Consider the following 21,839-nt stretch of genomic DNA (forward strand, 5'->3'; position numbering starts at 1 on the left):
TAGGTCATGAAATTGGTTTGCTGCTGCGGCTGCTGCTAAGTTGCTTCAGTCGTGTCCAACTCTGTGCGACCCCATGGATGGCAGCCTACCAGGCTCCTCCGAGCATGGGATTTTCCAGGCAAGAGCACTAGAGTGGGAATTGGTTTAGGGGATCACAAATGGCATTTTAAAAAACAAAATGGGACAGAATATAAGCTATCTTAAGAATAAACATGTTTCATGAAAGTTTTATATACATATTTTAATGCATTTTAAATATTTTCATCTAGTAGGCATTTGTAAGGCAAGAAGAAAGAGAAATAGAAACAGAGACAGAGATTAGAAAGAGGTAGAAGAAGAGGGAAGAGAAAGAATCCATTTGTTATTGTGGTCATTATCAATAAAGTCTGAAGGCCAAAGTTCTGGGAAGGTGATGAGATCTTATGTCCCAATTAACCTTATGTACTACAATACCCCTTATCTTGAGAAGGAAGTTTCCTTTTATTCCTTGTCTGCTAGTAGCTTTTATTTTAAATAGGTGTTGAATTTTGTCAAATAATCTTCATGTATCTATTGAGATGGGCTTCCTTGGTGGCTCAGATGGTAAAGAATCTGCCTGCAATGTGGGAGACCTCGGTTCAATCCCTGGGATGGGAAGATTCCCTGGAGGAGGGCATGGCAACCCACTCCAGAATTCTTACCTGGAGAATCCCCATGGACAGAGGAGTCTAGTGGGCTACAGTCCATGGAGTCGCAAAGAGTCAGACACAACTGAGCAACTAAGAACATCTATTGAGATAACCATAAGGTCTAATATACTACACAGATAAATTTTCTAACCATGCCCTATCTTTGCATTTTTCTCCTAGATATATTTTTACAGTTATCTTCTGTTTCCACCAACTCCTTAAACTTGCTATAGCCCCTGTCCCACAAACCACCCATAGTTTCTAGCATATTCTATATTTGTTCCATTTGTCAAAGATGCTACTGTATACACCCTGACATATTCTGTAAGAACAAAAGAAAAAGCCTATGTTTTACAATTCTCTATCAAATTCACAAGAAGCCAAAAACACTGCATTTTATTTACTGAAAAAAATCCTTTATAGATGTCCAATTTAAGAACTAATTATCTAATAAAAAATATAGATATCCAATTTAAGAACTAATGAGCTAATAAAAAATTGTAATGGAGGAGTCAATTCTATTAGAAAGCTGCATTCTAATTCTGGTTTAGTAGAGAGAATTATTGCAATGTTTTTGTTAAGAATATAAATCTATTAGAAGTATCTTTATCAATTTGACCTCTATAAAAATACTTGTCCGGATCAAATTTACTTGGGCAGTGTCCCAGGAACATTTATTTGCTTCTTACTTATTGTATTTGTGTTTTTTTCTTTATTTTTAGATACTAAAGAATGTCTGTTATCACTTGAAAACAGCCAAATGACAGATACTGCATTTTCAATGGGCAGTGGTTTTTAACCCACTGATCAGAAAACTATAGCACAGTTTCTTTCAAGACATCCGTGTGGTGCTTAAGTTCTGGACAAGCTGTTGATAAGACCTTAGACGCTGGAAGCCCTGGGATTTCTCATGTGTCTTACATTTTTCTTGTTGTTTTTCTGGAGAAAAGAAATTTAATTTTGAATACAATACAGACATTTAAAAGGAAACCTTTTACAAATCATCTGAACAAACCACGTATGTTATCTATAAATTAAGAGTTTTCCAATAATTTAATCAACACAAATGTACTCATGTGCACAATCTCCACAATCACTATTTTTCAACAGTTAACACCAAAAGGAAAAAAAAAAATCTGTTTTTATAAAAGGCAAATTATTAAACGTTGCCAAAAGACCATCAAGAAAGAAGCACTAAAGAAATCTAGTGACACACACCTGACACGAGCAGCTGGTAGTCCAGCCTTAGCAACATGTGTTCAAACTGTGTTTCCTTCCCTCCCTTCTTCTATCTAGAGTTGGAAAAAGAGAATACTCAGGGACAGAACTAATGGAATCCTTATTTATCTAGTCAGAGGCAGAGGGAACCCCAGTGCCAACAAAAAAGATGGGTTACCAGTTGGTCTTCAAAGAGAACAAAGCCACAACACTGGCTGACTCTGGGTGTTGAGTCTACATTTTTTTACCTTCTCGATTCCGCACTTTTTGATAATGGGGTCACTACTCTTATAATGCAAAGAGGCTGACAACCAGCCAAGAACGACCAAACGTTAGCTTGTTGTTTTCCATTTAACATCACAACAAAGAGCTTCTAAGTGTCCTTGTAAGTTCTTCCTTTCTTCTTCTCTTGATGGTGGGCAGGGTCTCCATCTCCCAGAGAAAGATGCCAAGATTCCACAGTCTGGGGGTTTGGGGCAGATTTGCCTGTGATGGACAAAAGCGATACTGGCAGGAGTTCTACAACTTCCTTGATGGCTAGAAACAGCAATACATAGTGTGTTCTGGGCACAGTGGAGAGAAATAAACAGTAGTAGAGATGCTTCCTATTTATAAAAAGCCCAATACATAAGGGCATGAAGGATATAAAACACTGTAACAAATGCAAAGGTACAGGCTAGTATAAACCAAAAAGTAAGTGGAAGAAGACAGGAGAGGGTTGGAGCCGATTCGAGGTGAGTCCTCCAAGATTTCCAGACACAGACACAGTGATGACTTCTATTTCTAATGAAATTTCTTTTTCTCCAAGAGATTAGCAGAAATGGAAATTCTGAAAACACGGAAACGGTCCCAGTTTGGAAACTGACCTAAAGCAATGCTGTCCAAGCTTGTTGACTCCAAGATAACACTTCTTTTTGAGATAACACTGGAGTTCACAGGAAACACTTCCGGCACATGATTTGAGGAAGCAGAGTACAACTGATTTTATTTGAAAGCTGGTGGTATTTAACAAAAACCAACATTTCCTAGGAAACTCCTGTGCCTTCCATTCTAGCTAAACTAAACAGGCTGGGACTGACCTAGGACTAAGTGAGTTCCAGTCCTTAAAGGTTGCCCAAGTTCCTCCTTGCACAACACTGAAGACAAAGCAAACAGAAAATTGGGAAAGGTAATTTTCTTTTCTTCCTTATTGAAAATGGCATCTGTTTTCTCCCCTTCAAACATCCAAGGGCTCAACAAAAGGGCTCAACATGTCACTTTTTAACTGCCCTTCCCCTCTATAAAACGTCATCATTTACTGGGCATGTTTGGAAGTTTTGCTGGTCTAGAATCTGAGATGGAAATTTGAGTATCAGAGAGAGCTGCTGGGGGTGGGGGGCGGGAGTGCAGCCACACCTTGGACTCTGAACATTACTTTGGTGCAGCTGGATTTTTCTAGTGGGTCATCTGTCGGACTAACAGGAGGAGCTGGAACCAGTCACTGAACCAGGGGCCAAGCTGTGGGCCCAGATTTCATCTCTTGGGGTAAAGCTGGAGGGCCTCAGGTCACACAAACGATCTCTCAATGCTTTTCTTCTGGCACAAAAATGAATGGAATGCTAACATCAACTTGCCTCCAAAGATTCTTGGTGAGGAGCAATCGAGACAGGCAGATGTCAAATCTGGTACACAGATTCCATCTTAATGGTGAGAAGAAATTTTACATATTTGCCTTTAGGTCACAATGAAGTTGAACGGCAACATAATCAAACTTCTAGAAACAACTGAGCTTACCACTCTGGCATGCAGAATTGAGCAATCTGGCCAAAGGTCATGATTCTGCACTATATCTCAACTGTAGGCAAGTTAATAGCTTTTCACTCAAAGCAGTGATGTCCTGTTCATGGAAATCTCTTCTCCAACTTCCTTGGGTGCCTATAAAACATCAGGCCACTCTGAGTACCTTCTGTTTGTTCAAGCCTTTCTTTCCATAGCTCTCTGCAATTTCCCAGGAGCACCTGCGCTTGACAGAGGCATGGAAGATGACCCTCTGCTTCTGAGGAGGAACCTGGGACTCCTCACTTGATCATCTGAGTCTCCTCACTTGATCATCTGAGTCTCCTCATCCGCATCGTAAAACTCTTCCTCTTCGTCACTCTCGCTCCCTAAAGGGCTCTCCTTGTCCACAGACTAAAGCAGGAGAGAAGAAACGGGCAGGGAAATGGTGTCATGACATCTCTAAAATTAAATTACTGTCTAGCATTCAACTGACAAAGGTACTCTGATGATATTTATTCCCCTAAGAATTAGTCCCTAAAGTGTTCTAAGAAAGCTAAGGAATCATCTTTATTTCCCTGAAAATCAGCTGCAATTAGATCCCACCTTTGTTTTCCAGAATTTTTGCTCAGTTCTATTACTCTAACCAGGTGGCTTTCCAGGTGGCCCAGTGGTAAAGAATTTGCCTGCCAATGTAGGAGATGCAGGTTGGATTCCTGGGTTGGGAAAATCCCCTGGAGAAGGAAAAGGCAACCCACTCCAGTATTGTTGCCTGAGAAATCCCAGTATTCTTGCCTGAGAAACAGAGGAGCCTGGCAGGCTACAGCCTGTGGGGCTGAAAAGCCCATGGGACTGAGCACACACACATTACTCTAACCAGACATTCTTTCTTTTCATTACCCCCAAAACTGTCATCATGGAGTAAAGCAGAATGATAAGAACAATTGTGTCATACCTGAGGGGGATCCAAGGTCTGTAAGGATAATGCTTCCTCCCCTAGCCTCCGATATGAGTATACTTGAAGGTCAGAAAATGTCTCCAGCAATGGGCTGTTAAGGGTTTCTGGCAATAATAAACTCAGGAGGCCTGAGGTCAGCCCTGTGGCTCCGAAGACAATGAAGGGTAAAGACCACTGCACATACTTCTGTGGGGACAGGGAGCAGAATGAAAACAAACAAAAGCTCAGCGTTAGTTTCCTGGCAGATGACATCAGCACTCATGACTAAGGACCTGCCACGCTTACTGTCCAGGTCCTGCTTTCCCACTAGAATACACCACGCAGCCTTCCTTCTCTTCCTATAGAGAATTACCTGGGGAAACCAGAGCCAGTCCTCAGGCACAGCGATGCAACTGAGCAGATAAAAAGGACTGCTGGCTGTGGAGTAGAAGCAGCAGACTGTTTTATGCTCGGGTGGGGGCTGTGGGGTGGGGGCAGCGTAGACACATGGCCAGGGTGAGCCAGACACTCAGCTCCCACTTGAGGCGAGTGGCCTGTGACACGGTGACCTCCACATGCAGGCAACACTGCAAATGAACTTCTGAAGTTCCCAACCCTGGAACTGGCCAAACAGTCTCATACACGAGTACTGATTCCCTAAGCACCAGAACTGAGAGGCTTGGGGGTTAAAGGTGTAAACACCCTTAAATATTCAGGACTGATTTCCTTTAGGATGGACTGGTTGGATCTCCTTGCTGTTCAATGGACATGAGTTTGAGTAAACTCCGGGAGTTGGTGATGGACAGGGAAGCCCGGCGTGCTGCATGGAGTCGCATGGAGTCGCAAAGAGTCGGACACGACTGAGCATCTGAACTGAACACCCTGAAAAGGAAGAGAAAAGCCTAGAGAAACCTACACGTGTGGTTTTGATATGCTAGCAGGCTGATCCAAAAGACATTCTCAGGAAAATTTAAATACAAATATATCATTTCAAAGATAACATTATGGTCCTTGCAGGACTGGGCTCCAGGAGATTCCTGAACTGATTATCATTCCTAAATTCCTGCATGGGAACCACCTAGTTTTGTCCTCTCTGGTTTGGGCTTCTAAATTCTGTGGCTAGTTAGAATGTCTGCTTTGGTCATCTTTTCCTGATTTTTCAAAGGTGATGACATGAAGGGGGAGGAGAGGGAGGCATGGGGAGGAGGGGAGGGGGACTCCGGCCCTCTGCATGCACACACGTGACCACACTGCAGGTGTGTGATTGAACCAAGGGCAACACTCGCCTCTTCTCAACTTAGCCGGACTCAGGGGGAAACACCATGTTGGGTTTTATAACGTTCTAGGACAGCCATCCAAAACAGGGCATCTGTAATGATAAACACCTAATGTTGGACACATTTTGCAGACTGGAACTAGTAAGACCTGTAAGAAGGGTCTTATGATCTAAAATTGAGTGTGAAACATGGAGAGATGTTTCAGGGAAGAGTCAATTCTTACTGCATGTTGGATCTGCTTCTTTGACTTGCTTTTCATTGCTTTTGTCATTATAATCATACATAATGGCCTGCCTCAGGGAACCTTGGGCTTCTCAGGCGGCGCTAGTGGTAAGGAACCTGCCTGCCAATGCAGGAGACATAAGAGACACAGGTTCGATCCCTGAGTCGGGAAGATCCCCTGGAGAAGGGGATGGCTACTCACTCCAGTGTTCTTGCCTGGAGAAATCCAAGGACAGAGAAGCCTGGTGGGCTATGGTCCATAGGGTGGCAAAGAGTCAGACACGACTGAAGCAACTTAGCACGCACGCAGCACACAAAGAACCATGCTTGAGGGTTAAAGTGCCATCGTTCAACTCACAGAAAGGTAATCTGACCCTGGCCACTTGTGAACTGCTGCAAGAAAGAAGAGATTAACACATCCCCTCTCCAGGCTGGCCATTCTGGGAGATATTTGCAAGATTAATGGCCTTTTTATTTTATTTCTTCATCTCCTCTGACTCTGTGTTCTATGAAAGAACCTAGCATTCAGACTCTGACAAGATGGTTCTGTTGAGACATAGTGGTTAACTGGCCTGTCACTCAGCAAGCAGAGAGAGCTTGGACTCAGTAACAGAGATACTCAGAAAAAGGAAGTATATCTTGCTTCCTCAAGAAAAGAAAAGGCTACAATGGCACTTCAGAAATACCCTATAGTAGGGCATGGTGAGTCGTAGCCTGAGTGATGAGTGGTTGTCTATAGAACAGGCTCACAGCCTCACATCAAACCTAGTCACGTTTCAACAAGTCTTGGCTGGGAAAGTCCTAGAGAAGACCAACAGTGACGTGCCCGGGGGGCTCCATGGGATCTTTCGCAGAACATGGACACTTGAAGATGGGATGGAATTTACACTATTCATATCTCCCTTTCACACATTCCTCTTGTAACTTTCTTTTCCAAGTGGTGTGCTTTGTTCTCCTCATTATTAATACAGGGTACCAATGCCTAGCACATAAGGTTATGGTGAAGACTGCATGAGATGATGTATAGAAGAGGCTTAGCACAGAGCCCAGCACACAACAGAAACTTCAGAAATGCTCACTAATCTGCTAACTTACAAATAGGGACAGGAAGGTTCAGGGTGGCATTAGCTGACTGCAATGAACACAGGCAATCCCTGGGAGGGGTCCATCTGCACTGACAGATCCTTAATCTAAAAGGCACAAGTTTCACATTTGCATCGGCTGATCTTCAGTAGCAGCTGCTTGCTGCCTCTTTCTACTCAAGAGCACAAACATTTACAAAGCAGAGAATCGAGAAAAACAAAACTAGGAGGTACAAACCAACCAGTGAGGGGATGAAGGGAGCAATGATCCCACCAACTCGGGAGAACATGGAGCAAGTTCCAAGCCCAACATTCCTGTAAGGTATAAGAAAAAAAAAAAAAAACAAAAAACCAGTAAGTTCTAGGGGGACAATTTTAAGGCTCTAAGGGATAGTGGGCTCAGAATAACAAATCCCAAAGTGGAAGTACAGGATACTATAAGCAATACTGCCCATTAGAATTTTCTATGATGCTGAAAATGTTCTGTAAGTTCCCTGTCCAATATGGAAGCCCCCAGACACATGCAGCTACTCAATGCTCAATGTGAGAATGAGGAACTGAACTTTTAATTGATTTAAACTTACATAGCCACATGCAAGGTTGGACAGTGCAGCTACAGAGGCTGGTGAAAAAATGAGCATGTGAATATTTCTTGTTAAATGTTCTCATGTTTTAGGTCTCCTATTAGTTCAAATAGTCAAAGAAAAGCCAAGGCTTTATGGCCTGAAAAGTCTTTTAAAGTCAACTAATTAGCTACAGAAGGATCAGGCATATATATAGGAACTGGCTGAACATATTTTCTCAGGAAACCAAGAACATTACCTTTTTGGGAGTGTGGGTATTAAGGAGGGGAGAGGAAATGAAAATGATAATGATTATAAGTAGTGTGATCATACAGCACCCTGTTATTCCAGCTGAATTGTTAACAAGTCCACTTTCACTCTGAAAAGTGTCCCAGTTTGGAACCAAATGGCCATCCTAGTTTTATAGGGAATAGCTAGAGAAAGCAGTTTCTGGGAATAACCAGGGAATGACAAGCCAATTGCAGGAGATCTGATCTCTTACTGGGAAAAAGGTAGACAGAACCATTAGTCTTCTTGCATGGATGAGAGAAACAGAAGGATCCACTTGGAATGATCCTCAAAAAAGATTGGGAAAATGCTAAATAGGGAACCAAGACCCAGCACACAGAGCCAGTTCTGCAAAGACTAAGCTGCATCTCTGCCCTTCAAATTAGGTTTGGTTTCTTGTTTTCAAACTTATTTTATGAGGGGAAACTTGGAAAGAAATATGTTGAGGCTTTTCTTGGTTTGTTTTTGAATATGTTATTTTTGATATAAGCATGTCCTTCTCATTAAAAACTACTTTTAACATGTAAATATAATATTCACTTATAACTATAAAGGATTATCTCTTTTGAAATATGTATATTTTGTGCTAAAATACAGATTCTATGATAACAGGGACCTTGTTCTCTGGTCCACTGTGTGCCTGACACAGGAGGGAGGGGTGTCTGAGTCACTCAAGTGACTGAAATAAAAACAACATACGAGCGCTATTCGGGTGATGGGATACACTTAGTGCAGAGTAATTCTCTCACAAGATGGACAGGGAATTCAGCCAAAGATAAAGCAACATTTTCCTCAGCTAGTAGGGCAAGACTGAGCCTCCACAGGCCCTGGGTTCATGACTGCTTACTGCCTTGCTCCTGGCCCCCACCAGCTGTGCCCTAGAAGTGAGGACCACGCCTCTGTCAATGCAAAAATCTACAACAAAATGCAGGAAATGTGAAGACGGAGGCTGAGGGCAAGGCGTACCTGATGACTGTGGGGTATAGCTCCGAGGTGTAGATGTACACAATGTTGAAGGCAGCGCTGATGGCCAGCTTTCCCAGCAGGGACAAGGAATGGCTGTTCACCACTGCAAACACACCTGTGTCTGAGGAAGACAAGTGCCATACCTGTGAGGTCTTCGGTGGAGAAAAATCCCTCTGAATGACACACTTAATTCTGAAGGAGTAAGAGACATTCATGGTGATCTCAAGTAGCAAAGCGGTCGTATAACTAGACACACGTGCAAAGGGTTTAGTCATCACAAACGGCACAAAAAAATATTTCTCAGCATTTTGACTAGCCCCAGGAAATCTTTCACAGTGGCTATCATGATGGGTGATTAAACCTACCCAACTTAAATGTCCATTGACAGATGAATGGATAAAGAAGATATATATATGTGTGTGTTTACATATACAATGTAATATTACTTTGTCATAAAAAATGCCATTTGCAGCCATAAGGGTGGACCTAGAGACGATCATACTAAATCAGACAAAGACGAATACCATATGATGTCACTTATATGTGGAATCTAAAATATGACACAAATGAACATACCTACAAAACAAAACCAGACTCACATATAGAGAACAGACTTGTGGTTTCCGGGGATGGGGGTGGGGGAGGGAAAACCTGGGAGTTTGGGACTGTGTGTGTCCTCAGTCTCCCAGCCATGTTAGGGATTAGCGGATGCAGACAATTACACAGAGGATGGATAAACAACAAGGTCCTACTCTACAGCACAGGGAGCTGTATCCAATATCCTGTGATAAACCACAATGGAAAAGAATGTGAAGAAGAATATATATGTATAACTGAGTCACTTTGCTATACAGCAGAAATGAACACAACATTGTAAATGAACTATATGTCAATTAGATTAAAAAAAAAAACAAAAAAACTGCACTCACTCCTGAACGACAGAGCTCCCTGAAAACGTCTGTACTGGAGTCAAGCAAGCGTCACAGAAGTCGAAAGTTCTACCTATATGGGTATTACCTGCCTCTCCTTTCTTCCCAACCTCATTCAACAACCAATGATGTAAAAGGCTCATTAGCATGAGAAGCCCTGATACATGAGAGGAGTAAATTCCCCCAAACTCCGATCTTCAGTTTGTATTCCTTGGCATTCCATTGCAAAGATAAGGAATAATCCCACTAAACTATTACCAGAAGATACACATTAATGTTCCTTAAAGAACAAGATTTTAAATATGGAACTACTTTTCATCCTTCCTCCTCCCCAACTCCTTACTTGGATTACTAATCAATAATGATATTTGAGTTTCCTAATGTAACCTTTTTTTTTAAACACACAATGCAAAAATACAGTTTATGCCAGTTCATTTCCCTATCTAAAAAGCTATCAATTGTCCAGTGGTTCTTTCTTTTTATTAATACTATCTTCTCTGGGATCTTACAATGTAATTATTCCTCAAAAATATTTAACCTCTTCCCTTCAGCAACCCACTAGCCTCCACCTTCAAAATAACACATTTCTCCTTCTACAAAATTACCAAAAATTCTCACCGGCTCTATTGCACTTTTCCTCACTTCACAATCAAACATCTCCAATGAGTGACTGACCTGAGTGACTGACCCTCCCTTTCCTCAAATGCATCTGCCTTATGACTCGCTACAATGTGGCTTCCATTACCATCCTCTCCTGAAACTCCTATTCTTGAAGGTCAACAGCAATGTCCTGATCACCAAAGTAATTGCTTCTCATTCTCCTTGACATTTCTGTGTAATAGAACATGTCTGTCCCTTCCTTGGGACTGCATACGTGGTTCATCAAAACCACTCTTCCCTTAAATAACTCAAAGGCAATATCCTCTCCTGCCCTTGACTTTCATGGCCCCTATTCCCCAGTCCACGCAACTGGCATGTTTCAGACACTCTCTTGTAGTTGCTTACTTTTCCAGTTTGCTGCCCCAAATATATTTTGACTTCTCTGAGGCTAAGGCTTTGTTTGTATCTGTTTCCCTCTTGGCACCTCCCACAGTCTGATGCACGGAGGTGCTCACTAAATATTTAATGAATGGATAAGTGTAAAGACTATGACAGGGATTAGTTTAAGTGAAGAGCATCTGTGTTCATGCTCTCTCAACATCTGAAGAGGGAGGCACATAATATACCCCATTCCAAAATACAAGTTTCACATTCCCAGCTTGACTATGAAATAAATCTTCATCTGCTTTAAAGATGGCCTTCTAAAGATGATGTTCTGAATGCAGTGGCCCAGCACTGCCAAACTCGACCATCTGGGGCCTGCTTCTCTTCTGCCAGGCTATTTGGAAGACTAGGTCAGTGATTTTAAGTACGGAATATATTATTTCAAGCAATGAGGTGCTTGCTTCTGGAAAAACAATCATGTTCAAGGTATAGGACTGGACTTTGATATATAAAAAATTCAAGTAAACCAATAATGAGGGCAAATTAAATTCATCAGTGATTTTTCAGGAAACCGGGGGAGTCAGGAAGTGTCTTGAGTGGCACTGAAGCAAACAGAAATGTGCACATTTGCTTGATTGCAAATGATCTTTGGGACTGTTTTCAACCCACACAGGATGGCATCTTTCAGAACAGGGCTGGAGACATTCTACAACATCTTTAAAACAGGTTAAGGGATTGTCATCCTGAAAATTAAATTCAAATAATATGTCACAGAAGGCAACATCTAAACACCCACAAGATCCCAAGCTGAAAGACATCTCCCTGGCAAGGTTCAGGACACTTTCAGCCACGGTTCATCTGGGGAGCCCGGCTCCAGCCACATACCCACAGAGTGCTCCCATCAGCCCGACACCTCATCTGCTGCTTGAAACTTCCCCTCTATGTTCTTGCCGATGGAGTCTGCAGTGGCCACTTGAACGTGGAGAAGCTCACTTTCCCCAAAGCAGCCCATGTCAATTTGAGACAGCTCTGATTACTACAAAATGATTTCTTAGCCTTTTCCCTGTGGAGCTGCTGGGCTGTTGGTCATGAGTCAATGATGAGGTAGGCTTTGCAGCCACTGGGCTGGTTCCCTGGATTTCTGACCTTGGTTCTTTATCCAAAAATGAAATAATATATTATTGGCTATTTATGAATGTTCAAAGTGACTGTTGAGAAAAAAGAGTGTTTTAAAAGGAAAAATTAAGCTCAATTATCTTTGTGAGGGAAAAAACAGAGAATTTTCAAAACACTTATATCCTTCAAAGTAATGAACTTAAAAGGCTTTAATTCCAATGATGTAGCTACTAAGGATGTCATTTTCAGAACTAGTTCTCTGAAGTTTTCTCAGAGTCCGTTGGGGTCACCAGAATACACATCTCAGTATATTCTAGTCACATTGCACTGACCCAAAGAGTAAAAGTTCAACTTTATCATCCACTTAATTCACTGGGTGATTACAGTAAATTTCTACTATTTGTGAATATGCTAAAAATCTATTTTGTGAATATGTTAAAAATCTATCAGAGAGCTCTAATGCTTCTGAAATTCATCCACGACCCTGCATGTATCAGAAGGTTGTAACGCCTTCCTTTGTTGTTGGTGAGTAATTCATTGTATGGATATAACACAATTTGTTTATCCATTCCTCAGCTGGGGCGCATTTGGGAACTATTATATACTATGAACATTTTTATCAAAGTCCTTTCGTGGATCTATGCTTCTGCTACCACTGGGTATATAGGAAGTCCTATACATTCACTCTTATGCCAATACCATACTTACTGTTTGTTTTTTCTTTTTCTTGTTTTTAGGCCACACTCTGTAGTTTGTGGGATCTTAGTTCCCCAACCAGGGGTTGAACCCTGGCTACTGAAGAGAAAGGGCTAAATCTTAACCACTGGACCACCAGGGAATCCCCCATGTTGTCTTGATTAACACAAATTTGTAATAAGTTTCAAAATCAGGTTGGATAAAATCCTCCAACTTAATTTTTCTTGATAAAATTTATTTTGGATATAATTTGAATTTCCATAGAAATTTTAGTATTAACTTGTCAATATGTATCAACAAAAAGAAGCCTGATAAATATTTTACTGGGATTGTGCTGAAGATAGATTGATGTGGGGAGAACTTGACATCTTACATAGTATTTCCTGATCCTGGAGTATGGTAAACTCTTCATTTATTTTATTATTACCATTACCACCAATTCATTTATTTAGTCTTCTTCAATTTCTCTCAATGTTTTATATTTTATAGTTTTATATAGGTTTTATACATATTTTAAAAATTCTATTCCTAGATATTTAATATTTTTATTTTTTTAAAATAGCATTGTTTTGTTTCAATTTTTTGTTTATTGCTGCTGCTGCTAAGTCGCATCAGTCATGTCCAACTCTGTGCGACCCCATGGATGGCAGCCCACCAGGCTCCCCTGTCCCTGGGATTCTCCAGGCAAGAGTACTGGAGTGGGTTGCCAGTGCCTTCTCCGTGTTTATTGCTAATATACAGAAATAAAACTGCACCAAAGACTGCTAAATTCATTTATTTATTCTAATAGATTTTTTTTTTTAGTATTTTCTATGGAGACAATCATGTAGTCTTACAATAAAGATGATTTTACTTCTTTGTTTTCAATTTGGATCCCCCTAATTTCTTTTTAATTGCCTCACTGTAGTCGCCAGCAATTTCCGTAATTTCAGTAAAATGCTCCAAAGAAGTGGCATCCTTGCCTTTTCCCCTGATCTTAGGGAACAATAATTTAGCTTTTCACCATTAAATGTGATGTTAGCTATAGGTTTTCTTTTATCAGGCCGAGGAGACTTCTAGTTGCTGTGAGTTTTTGTCCCCTTGCATTTGCACCATACTATTGTCTTTTTATTCATTTTTAAAAATCTTTAATTGGAGGATAATTGCTTTACAACGCTGTGGTGGTTTCTGTCTTATGTTAACATAAATCAGCCATAGTACACATATGTCCCTTCCCTCCTGAGCCTCTCTCCCATCCCCCATCCCACCCCACCCCACCCTTCTAGGTTGATCGTCACAGAGCACCATGTTGAGCTCCCTGCCTCATATGGCAAATTTCCACTCCAGTATTCTTGCCTGGAGAATTCCCAAGGACAGTGGAGCCTGGCAGGCTGCAATCCATGGGGTGGCAAAGAGTTGGACACGACTGAGCAACTGAGCACAGCACAGCATCTGTTTCACACATGGTAACGCATGCATTTCAGTGCCACTCTCTGTTTGTGCCTCCCTCTTTCCCCGCTGTGTCCACAAGTCTGTTCTCTGTTTGTGTCTCTATTGCTGCCCTCAAATAGGTTCATCAGCACCACTTTTTCTGGATTCCATATATAAGCATTAATATATGATGTTTTTTCTCTTTTTGACTTACTTTATTCTGTATCACAGAATCTAGGTACATCCACCTCACTAGAGCTGACTCGAATTTGTCCCGTCTTATGACTGGGTAATATTCCATTGTGTATATGTACCACAACTTCTTTATCCATTCATTTGTCGATGGACATCTAGGTTGCTTTCATGTCCTGGCTATTGTAAATAGTGCTGTAGTGAACACTGGGGTACATGTGTCTTTTAGAATTGTGGTTTTCTCAGGGTATATGTCCAGCAGTGGGATTGCTTGGTCATATGGTAATTTTATTCCTAGTTTTTTAAAGAAATCTCCATACTGTTCTCCATTGTGGGTATATCAATTAACATTCCCACAACTGGTCAAGAGGGTTTCCATTTGTCCACATCCTCTCCAGTATTTATTGTTTATAGATTTTTTTGATGATGGCCATTTTGACCAGTGTGAGGTGGCACCTCATTGTAGTTCTGATTTGCATTTCTCTAATAATAAGTGATGTTGAGCATTTTTTTCACATATTTATGAGCCATCTGTATGACTTCTTTGGAGAAATGTCTGTTAGGTCTTCTGCCCATTTTTTGATTGGGTTGTTTGTTTTTCTGATATTAAGCTGAATGAGCTATTTGTATCTTTTTGGAGATTAATCCTTTGTCAGTTGCTTCACTTGCAATTATTTTTTCCCATTCTGAGAGCTGTCTTTTCATCTTGTTTATGATTTCCTTTGTTGTACAAAAGCTTTTATGTTTAAGTAGGTCCCATTTGTTTATTTTTGTTTTTATTTCCATATTGTAAAGAATGGGTGTTGAAGTCTGACAAGTGCTTTTCCTATTTGTATTGAAAGGATCATACGGTTTGTTTTTCCTTTTGGTTTTTTAATATGGTGAATAACACTGATTAGCTTTTGAATGTTAAGCCAACATTGCACTTGTGGGATAAATCCTGCTTGATCATAATGCATTACCCTTTTTATTTATTGCTGAATTGAATTTGCTAATATTTAGGTAATGATTCTTGTATCTACATTATTGAGAGATACTGACCTGTCGTTTTCTTATGTCTTTGTTTGGTTTTAGTATTAGGGTAATTGCTGGCCTCACACACTGGGTTGAAAGAGTATTCTTTTTCTTATTTTCTGAAAGAATGTGTAGAATTATATTATCTCTTCCTTATGTGTTTCATAATTTACCAGTGTTTCTAATTATGTGCTTCATAATTCCAGCCATCTGGGCCTGGAATTCTCTTTGTGGAAATGTTTTAAACTACCAATTAGATATCTTTACTGGATAAAGTGGCTATTCAGCTTATCTTTGTTTCTATACAATTTGGTAGTTTGTATCTTTCAAGGAATTTTTCCATTTTGCCTAAGTCAAACTTATTGGCATAAAAATGTTTATGCCAATTTATGCCAAAACTATCTCCTTATAAAAGCCTAAAATTTCTATAGTGATGTCCCTCTTTCATTCCTGATATTGGTAATTTGTGTCCTCTTTCTTTTTCCTTTATTAGTTTCAGTTCAGTTCAGTCACTCAGTCGTGTCCAACTCTTTGAGATCCCGTGAACCGCAGCACGCCAGGCCTCCTCGTCCATCACCAACTCCCAAAGTCCACCCAAACCCATGTCCATTGAGTCCGTGATGCCATCCAACCACTTCATCCTCTGTCATTCCCTTCTCCTCCTGCCCTCAATCTTTCCCAGCAACAGGGTCTTTTCAAATGAGTCAGCTCTTCGCATCAGGTGGCCAAAGTATTGGAGTTACAGCTTCAGCATCACTCCCTCCAATGAACACCCAGGACTGATGTCCTTTAGGATGGACTGGTTGGATCTCCTTGCTGTCCAAGGGACTCTCAAGAGTCTTCTCCAATACCACAGTTCAAAAGCACCAATTCTACGGTGCTCAGCTTTCTTCACAGTCCAACTCTCACATCCATACATGAGCACTGGAAAAACCATAGCCTTGACTAGACAGACCTTTGTTGACAAAGTAATGTCTCTGCTTTTTATATGCTGTCTAGGTTGGTCATAACTTTCCTTCCAAGGAGTAAGCGTCTTTTAATTTCATGGCTGCAGTCACCATCTGCTGTGATTTTCAGTTCAGTTCAGTTGCTCAATCGTGTCTGACTCTTTGTGACCCCATGAACCAGAGCACACCAGGCCTCCCTGTCTATCACCAACTCCTGGAGTCCACACAAACCCATGTCCATCGAGTTGATGATGCCGTCCAACCATTTCATCCTCTGTCGTCCCCTTCTCCTCCTGCCCTCAATCTTTCCCAGCATCAGGGCCTTTTCAAATAAGTCAGCTCTTTGCATCAGGTGGCCAAAGTATTGGAGCTTCAGCCTCAACATCAGTCCTTCCAATGAACACCCAGGACTGATCTTTAGGATGGACTGGTTGGATCTCCTTGCAGTCCAAGGGACTCTTAAGAGTCTTCTCCAACACCACAGTTCAAAAGCATCAATTCTTCGGCACTCAGCTTTCTTTATAGTCCAACTCTCACATCCATACATGACCACAGGAAAAACCATAACCTTGACTAGATGGACCTTTGTTGGCAAAGTAATGTCTCTGCTTTTTAATATGTTGTGTAGGTTGGTCATAACTTTCCTTCCAAGGAGTAAGCGTCTTTTAATTTCATGGCTGCAGTCACCATCTACAGTGATTTTGGAGCCCATAAAAATAAAGTTAGCCACTGTTTCCACTGTTTCCCCATCTATCTGCCATGAAGTGATGGGACCAATGCCATGATCTTTGTTTTCTGAATGTTGAGCTTTAAGCCAACTTTTTCCACTCTCCTTTTTCACTTTCATCAAGAGGCTCTTTAGTTCTTCACTCTCTGCCATAAAAGGGTGGTGTCATCTGCATATCTGAGATTATTGATATTTCTCCCAGCAATCTTGATTCCAGCTTGTGCTTCTTCCAGCCCAGTGTTTCTCATGATGTACTCTGCATAGAAGTTAAACAAGCAGGGTGACAATATACAGCCTTGACGTACTCCTTTTCCTATTTGGAACCAGTCTGTTGTTTCATGTCCAGCTCTAACTCTTGCTTCCTGACCTGCATATAGGTTTCTCAAGAGGCAGGTCAGGTGGTCTGGTATGCCCATCTCTTTCAGAATTTTCCACAGTTTATTGTGATCCACACAGTCAAAGGCTTTGGCATAGTCAATAAAGCAGAAATAAGATGTTTAGCTAGAGGTTTATTGATTTTATTGATCTTAAAAAACCAGCTTTTGGTTTCATTGGTTTTTCTCTATTATTCTCCTGTTTATTTTTTATTGATTTTTACTTGTATACTTATTATTTCTTTCCTTTTGCTTTCTTTGTGTTTAATTTGTCAGTCTTTTTTTTTTTTTTTTAATTTGCCTTCTAATTTCTTAAGGGAGATGCTTAGATAACTGATTTGAAAACTTCCTTTTAAAAAATGTCTTATTTTTGGTTGTGCTGGGTCTTCATTGCTGCACGTGCGCTTTCCCTAGTTGCGGTGAGCCGGGATAACTCTTGGCTGGATGGGCCCCAGGCACGCCAGGCTTTAGCTAGTTGTGGCACACGGGCTTAGTAGCCCCGCGGCATGTGGGATCCTCTCGAACCAGGGATTGATCCCATGACTTCTGCATTGGCAGGCAGATTCTTAACCACTGACCCATGAGGGAAGTCCCCTCTGATACTTTTTTAAACTACACTACTTTCCCTCCAAACCCTGCTTTACTACATCCCACAAATGTGATAAATTGTACTTTGATTGTTTATTTTAAAATATTTTCTAATTTTCTTTGTGATTTCTTCTTTGACCCATGTTTTTTTCCAAAGAATGGTTTTTAAAATCCAGGATCTGAGGATTTCCTGATATCTTTCTACTACGGACTTCTAGTTTAAGTCCCCTTTGGTCAAAGAACTCATTTTTGTAAGAGTTCAATCCTTTTAAATTTATTGAAACTTGTTTCATGGCCCAGAACATAGTCTCTCTTGGTACTTGTTCTGGGCGCACTTTCCAGACAGAATGCATATTCTGCCGTTTTAGGGATGTGTTTGATAAATGTCAATTAGTTCATGTTGGCTGTTTAAGTCTCCATATTCTAATTCTCTTCTGTCTACTTTTTCTATCAGTCATTGAGTCATTATAAATATCCAATTATAATAGTGGATTTGTCTATTTCTCCTCCCACTTCTGTCCATTTTGCTTTCTGAACTTTGATTCTGTTATCAGATGCACACACAATCAGGACTGTAATATCTTTCTGATGAACTGACCACTTTTTCATTAAGCATTTATAGTTATCATCAAATCTGGAAAGTAGTCGACCATAATTTTTCAAGTATCTTTTTTTTTTTTTAACTTTCTCCTTCTTAGGTTCCAATTGGATACATGTTGGGTTTGGTGTTATCCTATAACTTTTGTTTGTTTCATTCTGGAGTGTGTTTTGCTATGTCTTCCTCACTGATTTTTTTAAAAAATTTCATTTATTTTTGGCTGCACTGGGTCTTCATTGCCATACTTGGGCTTTCTCTAGTTGTGGTGAGCAGGCTTCTCATTGTGGTGGCTTCTCTTGCCGCAGAGCACAGGCTCTAGGTGTACAGGCTTCAGCAGTTGCAGCTCACGGGCTCAGTGGTTGTGGTGCATGGGCTTAGTTGTTCTGCAGCATGTGGGAACTTCCCAGACCAGGGATTGAACCTGTGTCCCCCGCACTAGCAGGCAGGCTCCTGACTGCTGGACCACCAGGGAAGTCCCCTCCTCATTCATCTTTTTTTCTGTCTTTCATCTCAGTCACTGCTTTTATTTTCATATACTGTATGTTTCATCTCTAGATGTAACGTGTGCCTCTTTTTCTATCTTTTATTTCTCTGCCCATTATGATCATGCTTTCTTCTGTCTTTGTAAACATATGGCATACACTTATAATGGCTGTTTTAAGGTTCCTGCCTCCTCTTTCTATTATCTGTGTCATTCTTGGTTCTGTTTCTATTGACATCTCCCCTTGTTGTGGGAGATACTTTCCTGCTTATTTGCACACCTGGCAACACTGACTGATGCCATAGGTTATGAATGTCACACTGTTAAGTGCTAGATTACGTCATATTCCTTTACATATTGATGCTCTTCTTGCTAGAATGCAGTTAAGTGACTTGGAATCACCGTATCCTCTGAGTGTTTGAAGCGCTTTTCGAGCAGGCTCTGCTATAGCAGAATAGCCTATCATGTTGGGTTACTTTGGCCCAGGAAGTCTCACCCAACACTCCACATTTGGCTAAAGAGAACACAAACCATGTGTGGCCCTACATTCCAAGATTTGTTCTACTTGTTCCTTCTGTTCCAGCCTCAGGAGCTTCCTCAGACACATGCCAGATCCGAAAGCAGCCAAGGGCTCAGTGATCTTCTGCAGATCTCTGGGGTTCTCCCTAAATAGATCTTACTCCTCTCCAGGATTTTGCCCCAGAAAATTCCAGCTATATTGGCCTTCCCAAGCTTTACTATCCATCTTCTCAATTAGGCTCCTGCTTGGCAGGCAGATTCTTTACTGTCTGAGCCACCAGGGAAGCCCTTAATCAAGGATAGCGATCAGGTAAAATGTATGACGACCAATCTGTGGAATACATTAGTGACTACCTGGTAACACTGCCCCTGGGGAGAACATCTACTTAGAGGCCAACCAGGGTGCAAATAAGTACTGAACAGACACACAGGCTAAGGAACGCCAAGCAATCTATTTTCTAGCTTACTGGCTGTCTCTTCTAGAGGCACACCCATGTCTGTGCCTCAGACACTGAGCACCACAATCATACGCAAATGCTAAAAAAGAGCTGGGAGGTAGAGGGCCACTTAAGTTGGCAGAAAGGAAAGAGTGAATGTATGCTTGATAAGGAAAAGTGAGGGCAAATGAACAGAAAAGCAGTAAGAAAGTGAGTGGTCACCAAGCTCATGCACAAGATGTTAACAGAAGTTTTTGAATGGCCAGGTCTCTTTCTTCATATACAGTTACTGGAATTTTCATAACAGGTAGCCTAAACCTCAGCCCTTTGAAAAAAACTGAGCTTTAAAAGAAAGCCATCAGAATATTTTAAAGAGTAAATATGAAAGGTTCAAAGAAAGTTTAAAGAACAAATATTTTTAGCTCAAAGTAGAGAAGACTCAGGAATAGCTTAGATGACTCCCTGCAAAGACAGAAAGGATTATGCAAAAAAGGGGTGACCATATGTTCACTATCTCTAGTGATGAATAAAATGAAAGGAAATGGGCTCCGTTGTAGTGGAAGAGGCTCATTCTAACACTGTAATGGCTATTAAAAATAGAGACAATTTGCGAAGGAACATTACGGAATGTCTTTCTCTGGAAATCTTCAAAAATAGACAACATCCACTTTTCTAAGTGTGTCAGAGGAATCCTATTCCCAGGGCACATCTGTGGGTGTGTGAGACTCTGCTGTGCTGTTTGTTACTCAGCATCCACCAAGGGCACGATCCATGAGGGGCTCAGCTGCTCTCTTAGGCCAGATAGGAAGTGAGCAGACAGTGATGATCAGTCTAGTCCAGAGATCACAAATCTGCATTCCCTTTGGCTCTGTGTAGAAACGGCTGTGTGTAGAGTCCCACCGTGTGGGTTACCTGGAATTCAGATATGTGGGAGAGAGGAAAGACATGAAGTGGCCAGGCTTGCCTAAGTTATGACAGCTTATAGACGCACTTAGAGCAACAAGGAAAAGTTTCTCTCTATAAGAGATGATTACAGGTAGAAAACACCTGAATTTCCAGGTTGTCTATGAAAAACAGAATCTGTTGAACTGAAAACTGCAATGATTTGAAGACCATCAGTGTCTCATACCAGACAAACAGAACTGGGCACTTAGTTCTCCAAGCTCAAGGCAGGACCACAGTAGAGAAGTTTCTCCTTTTGCTAGCAGAAGCACAGGTGACAACTTTCTTAGAGGTGAGAGAAGTAGGCAAATGTATTGAATTCTCTAGTTTCCAGGATTCCATGAAAATCACTGTAAGGCTGTTCTCAATACTGAGTAAAATCCTAACTAGAACCAACAGTGCTCTGGTCTTAAGGCACAGAGCCTCAGGCAGCAGCCAACAGCACAGCAGATGTAGCGGGGGCTGCAGAACTAGGGCACGTGGCCTTGGCGTCTTCAGTGACCCCTGAAGAGAAGCCATCACCAAGGCAGCACTTAACACATGATATGCTCTGACAGGAAACGAATTCTTCAGCTGCATTTCTAGCAGTCATCAAAACTTTATGTAAGGGTGAGCCTGGATGGGAGGGGAGTTTGGGGAGAATGGATACATATATATGTATGGCTGAGGCCCTTTGTTGTCCACCTGAAACTATCACAACTTTGTTAGTTAGTTATACTCCAATATAAAATAAAAGGTTAAAAAAAAATAGAATTACTTTCAAGCAACAATCACACAAAAAAGTTTATGTTAGAGAGTTCCCTGGCAGTCCAGTGGTTAGGACTCAGAGCTTTCGCTGCTGGTGCTTGTATACTAAGTCGCTTTGGTCGTGTCCAACTCTTTGCAAACCTATGGACTGTAGCCCTCCAG

General features: G+C 41.2%; 1 protein-coding gene across 1 annotated transcript in view; it reads right to left on the reverse strand.

Moving 5' to 3' along the window:
• Nucleotides 1-722: 722 nt before the first annotated feature.
• SLC22A15 (solute carrier family 22 member 15) overlaps nucleotides 723-21,839 on the reverse strand; it is a 102,002-nt gene continuing 80,885 nt past the window's right edge. The window contains exons 9-12 of the mRNA XM_055584625.1: nucleotides 8,977-9,097; nucleotides 7,402-7,474; nucleotides 4,597-4,785; nucleotides 723-4,055 (exon numbers count right to left, since the gene is read on the reverse strand). Of these exons, the coding sequence (XP_055440600.1) occupies nucleotides 3,966-4,055; nucleotides 4,597-4,785; nucleotides 7,402-7,474; nucleotides 8,977-9,097 (473 nt within the window). The 3' untranslated portion in view covers nucleotides 723-3,965. The remainder of the gene's footprint in view (nucleotides 4,056-4,596; nucleotides 4,786-7,401; nucleotides 7,475-8,976; nucleotides 9,098-21,839) is intronic.

This window comes from Bubalus kerabau, chromosome 6 (genome assembly GCF_029407905.1).
Source record: "Bubalus kerabau isolate K-KA32 ecotype Philippines breed swamp buffalo chromosome 6, PCC_UOA_SB_1v2, whole genome shotgun sequence".
Taxonomy (NCBI): Eukaryota; Metazoa; Chordata; class Mammalia; order Artiodactyla; family Bovidae; genus Bubalus; species Bubalus kerabau.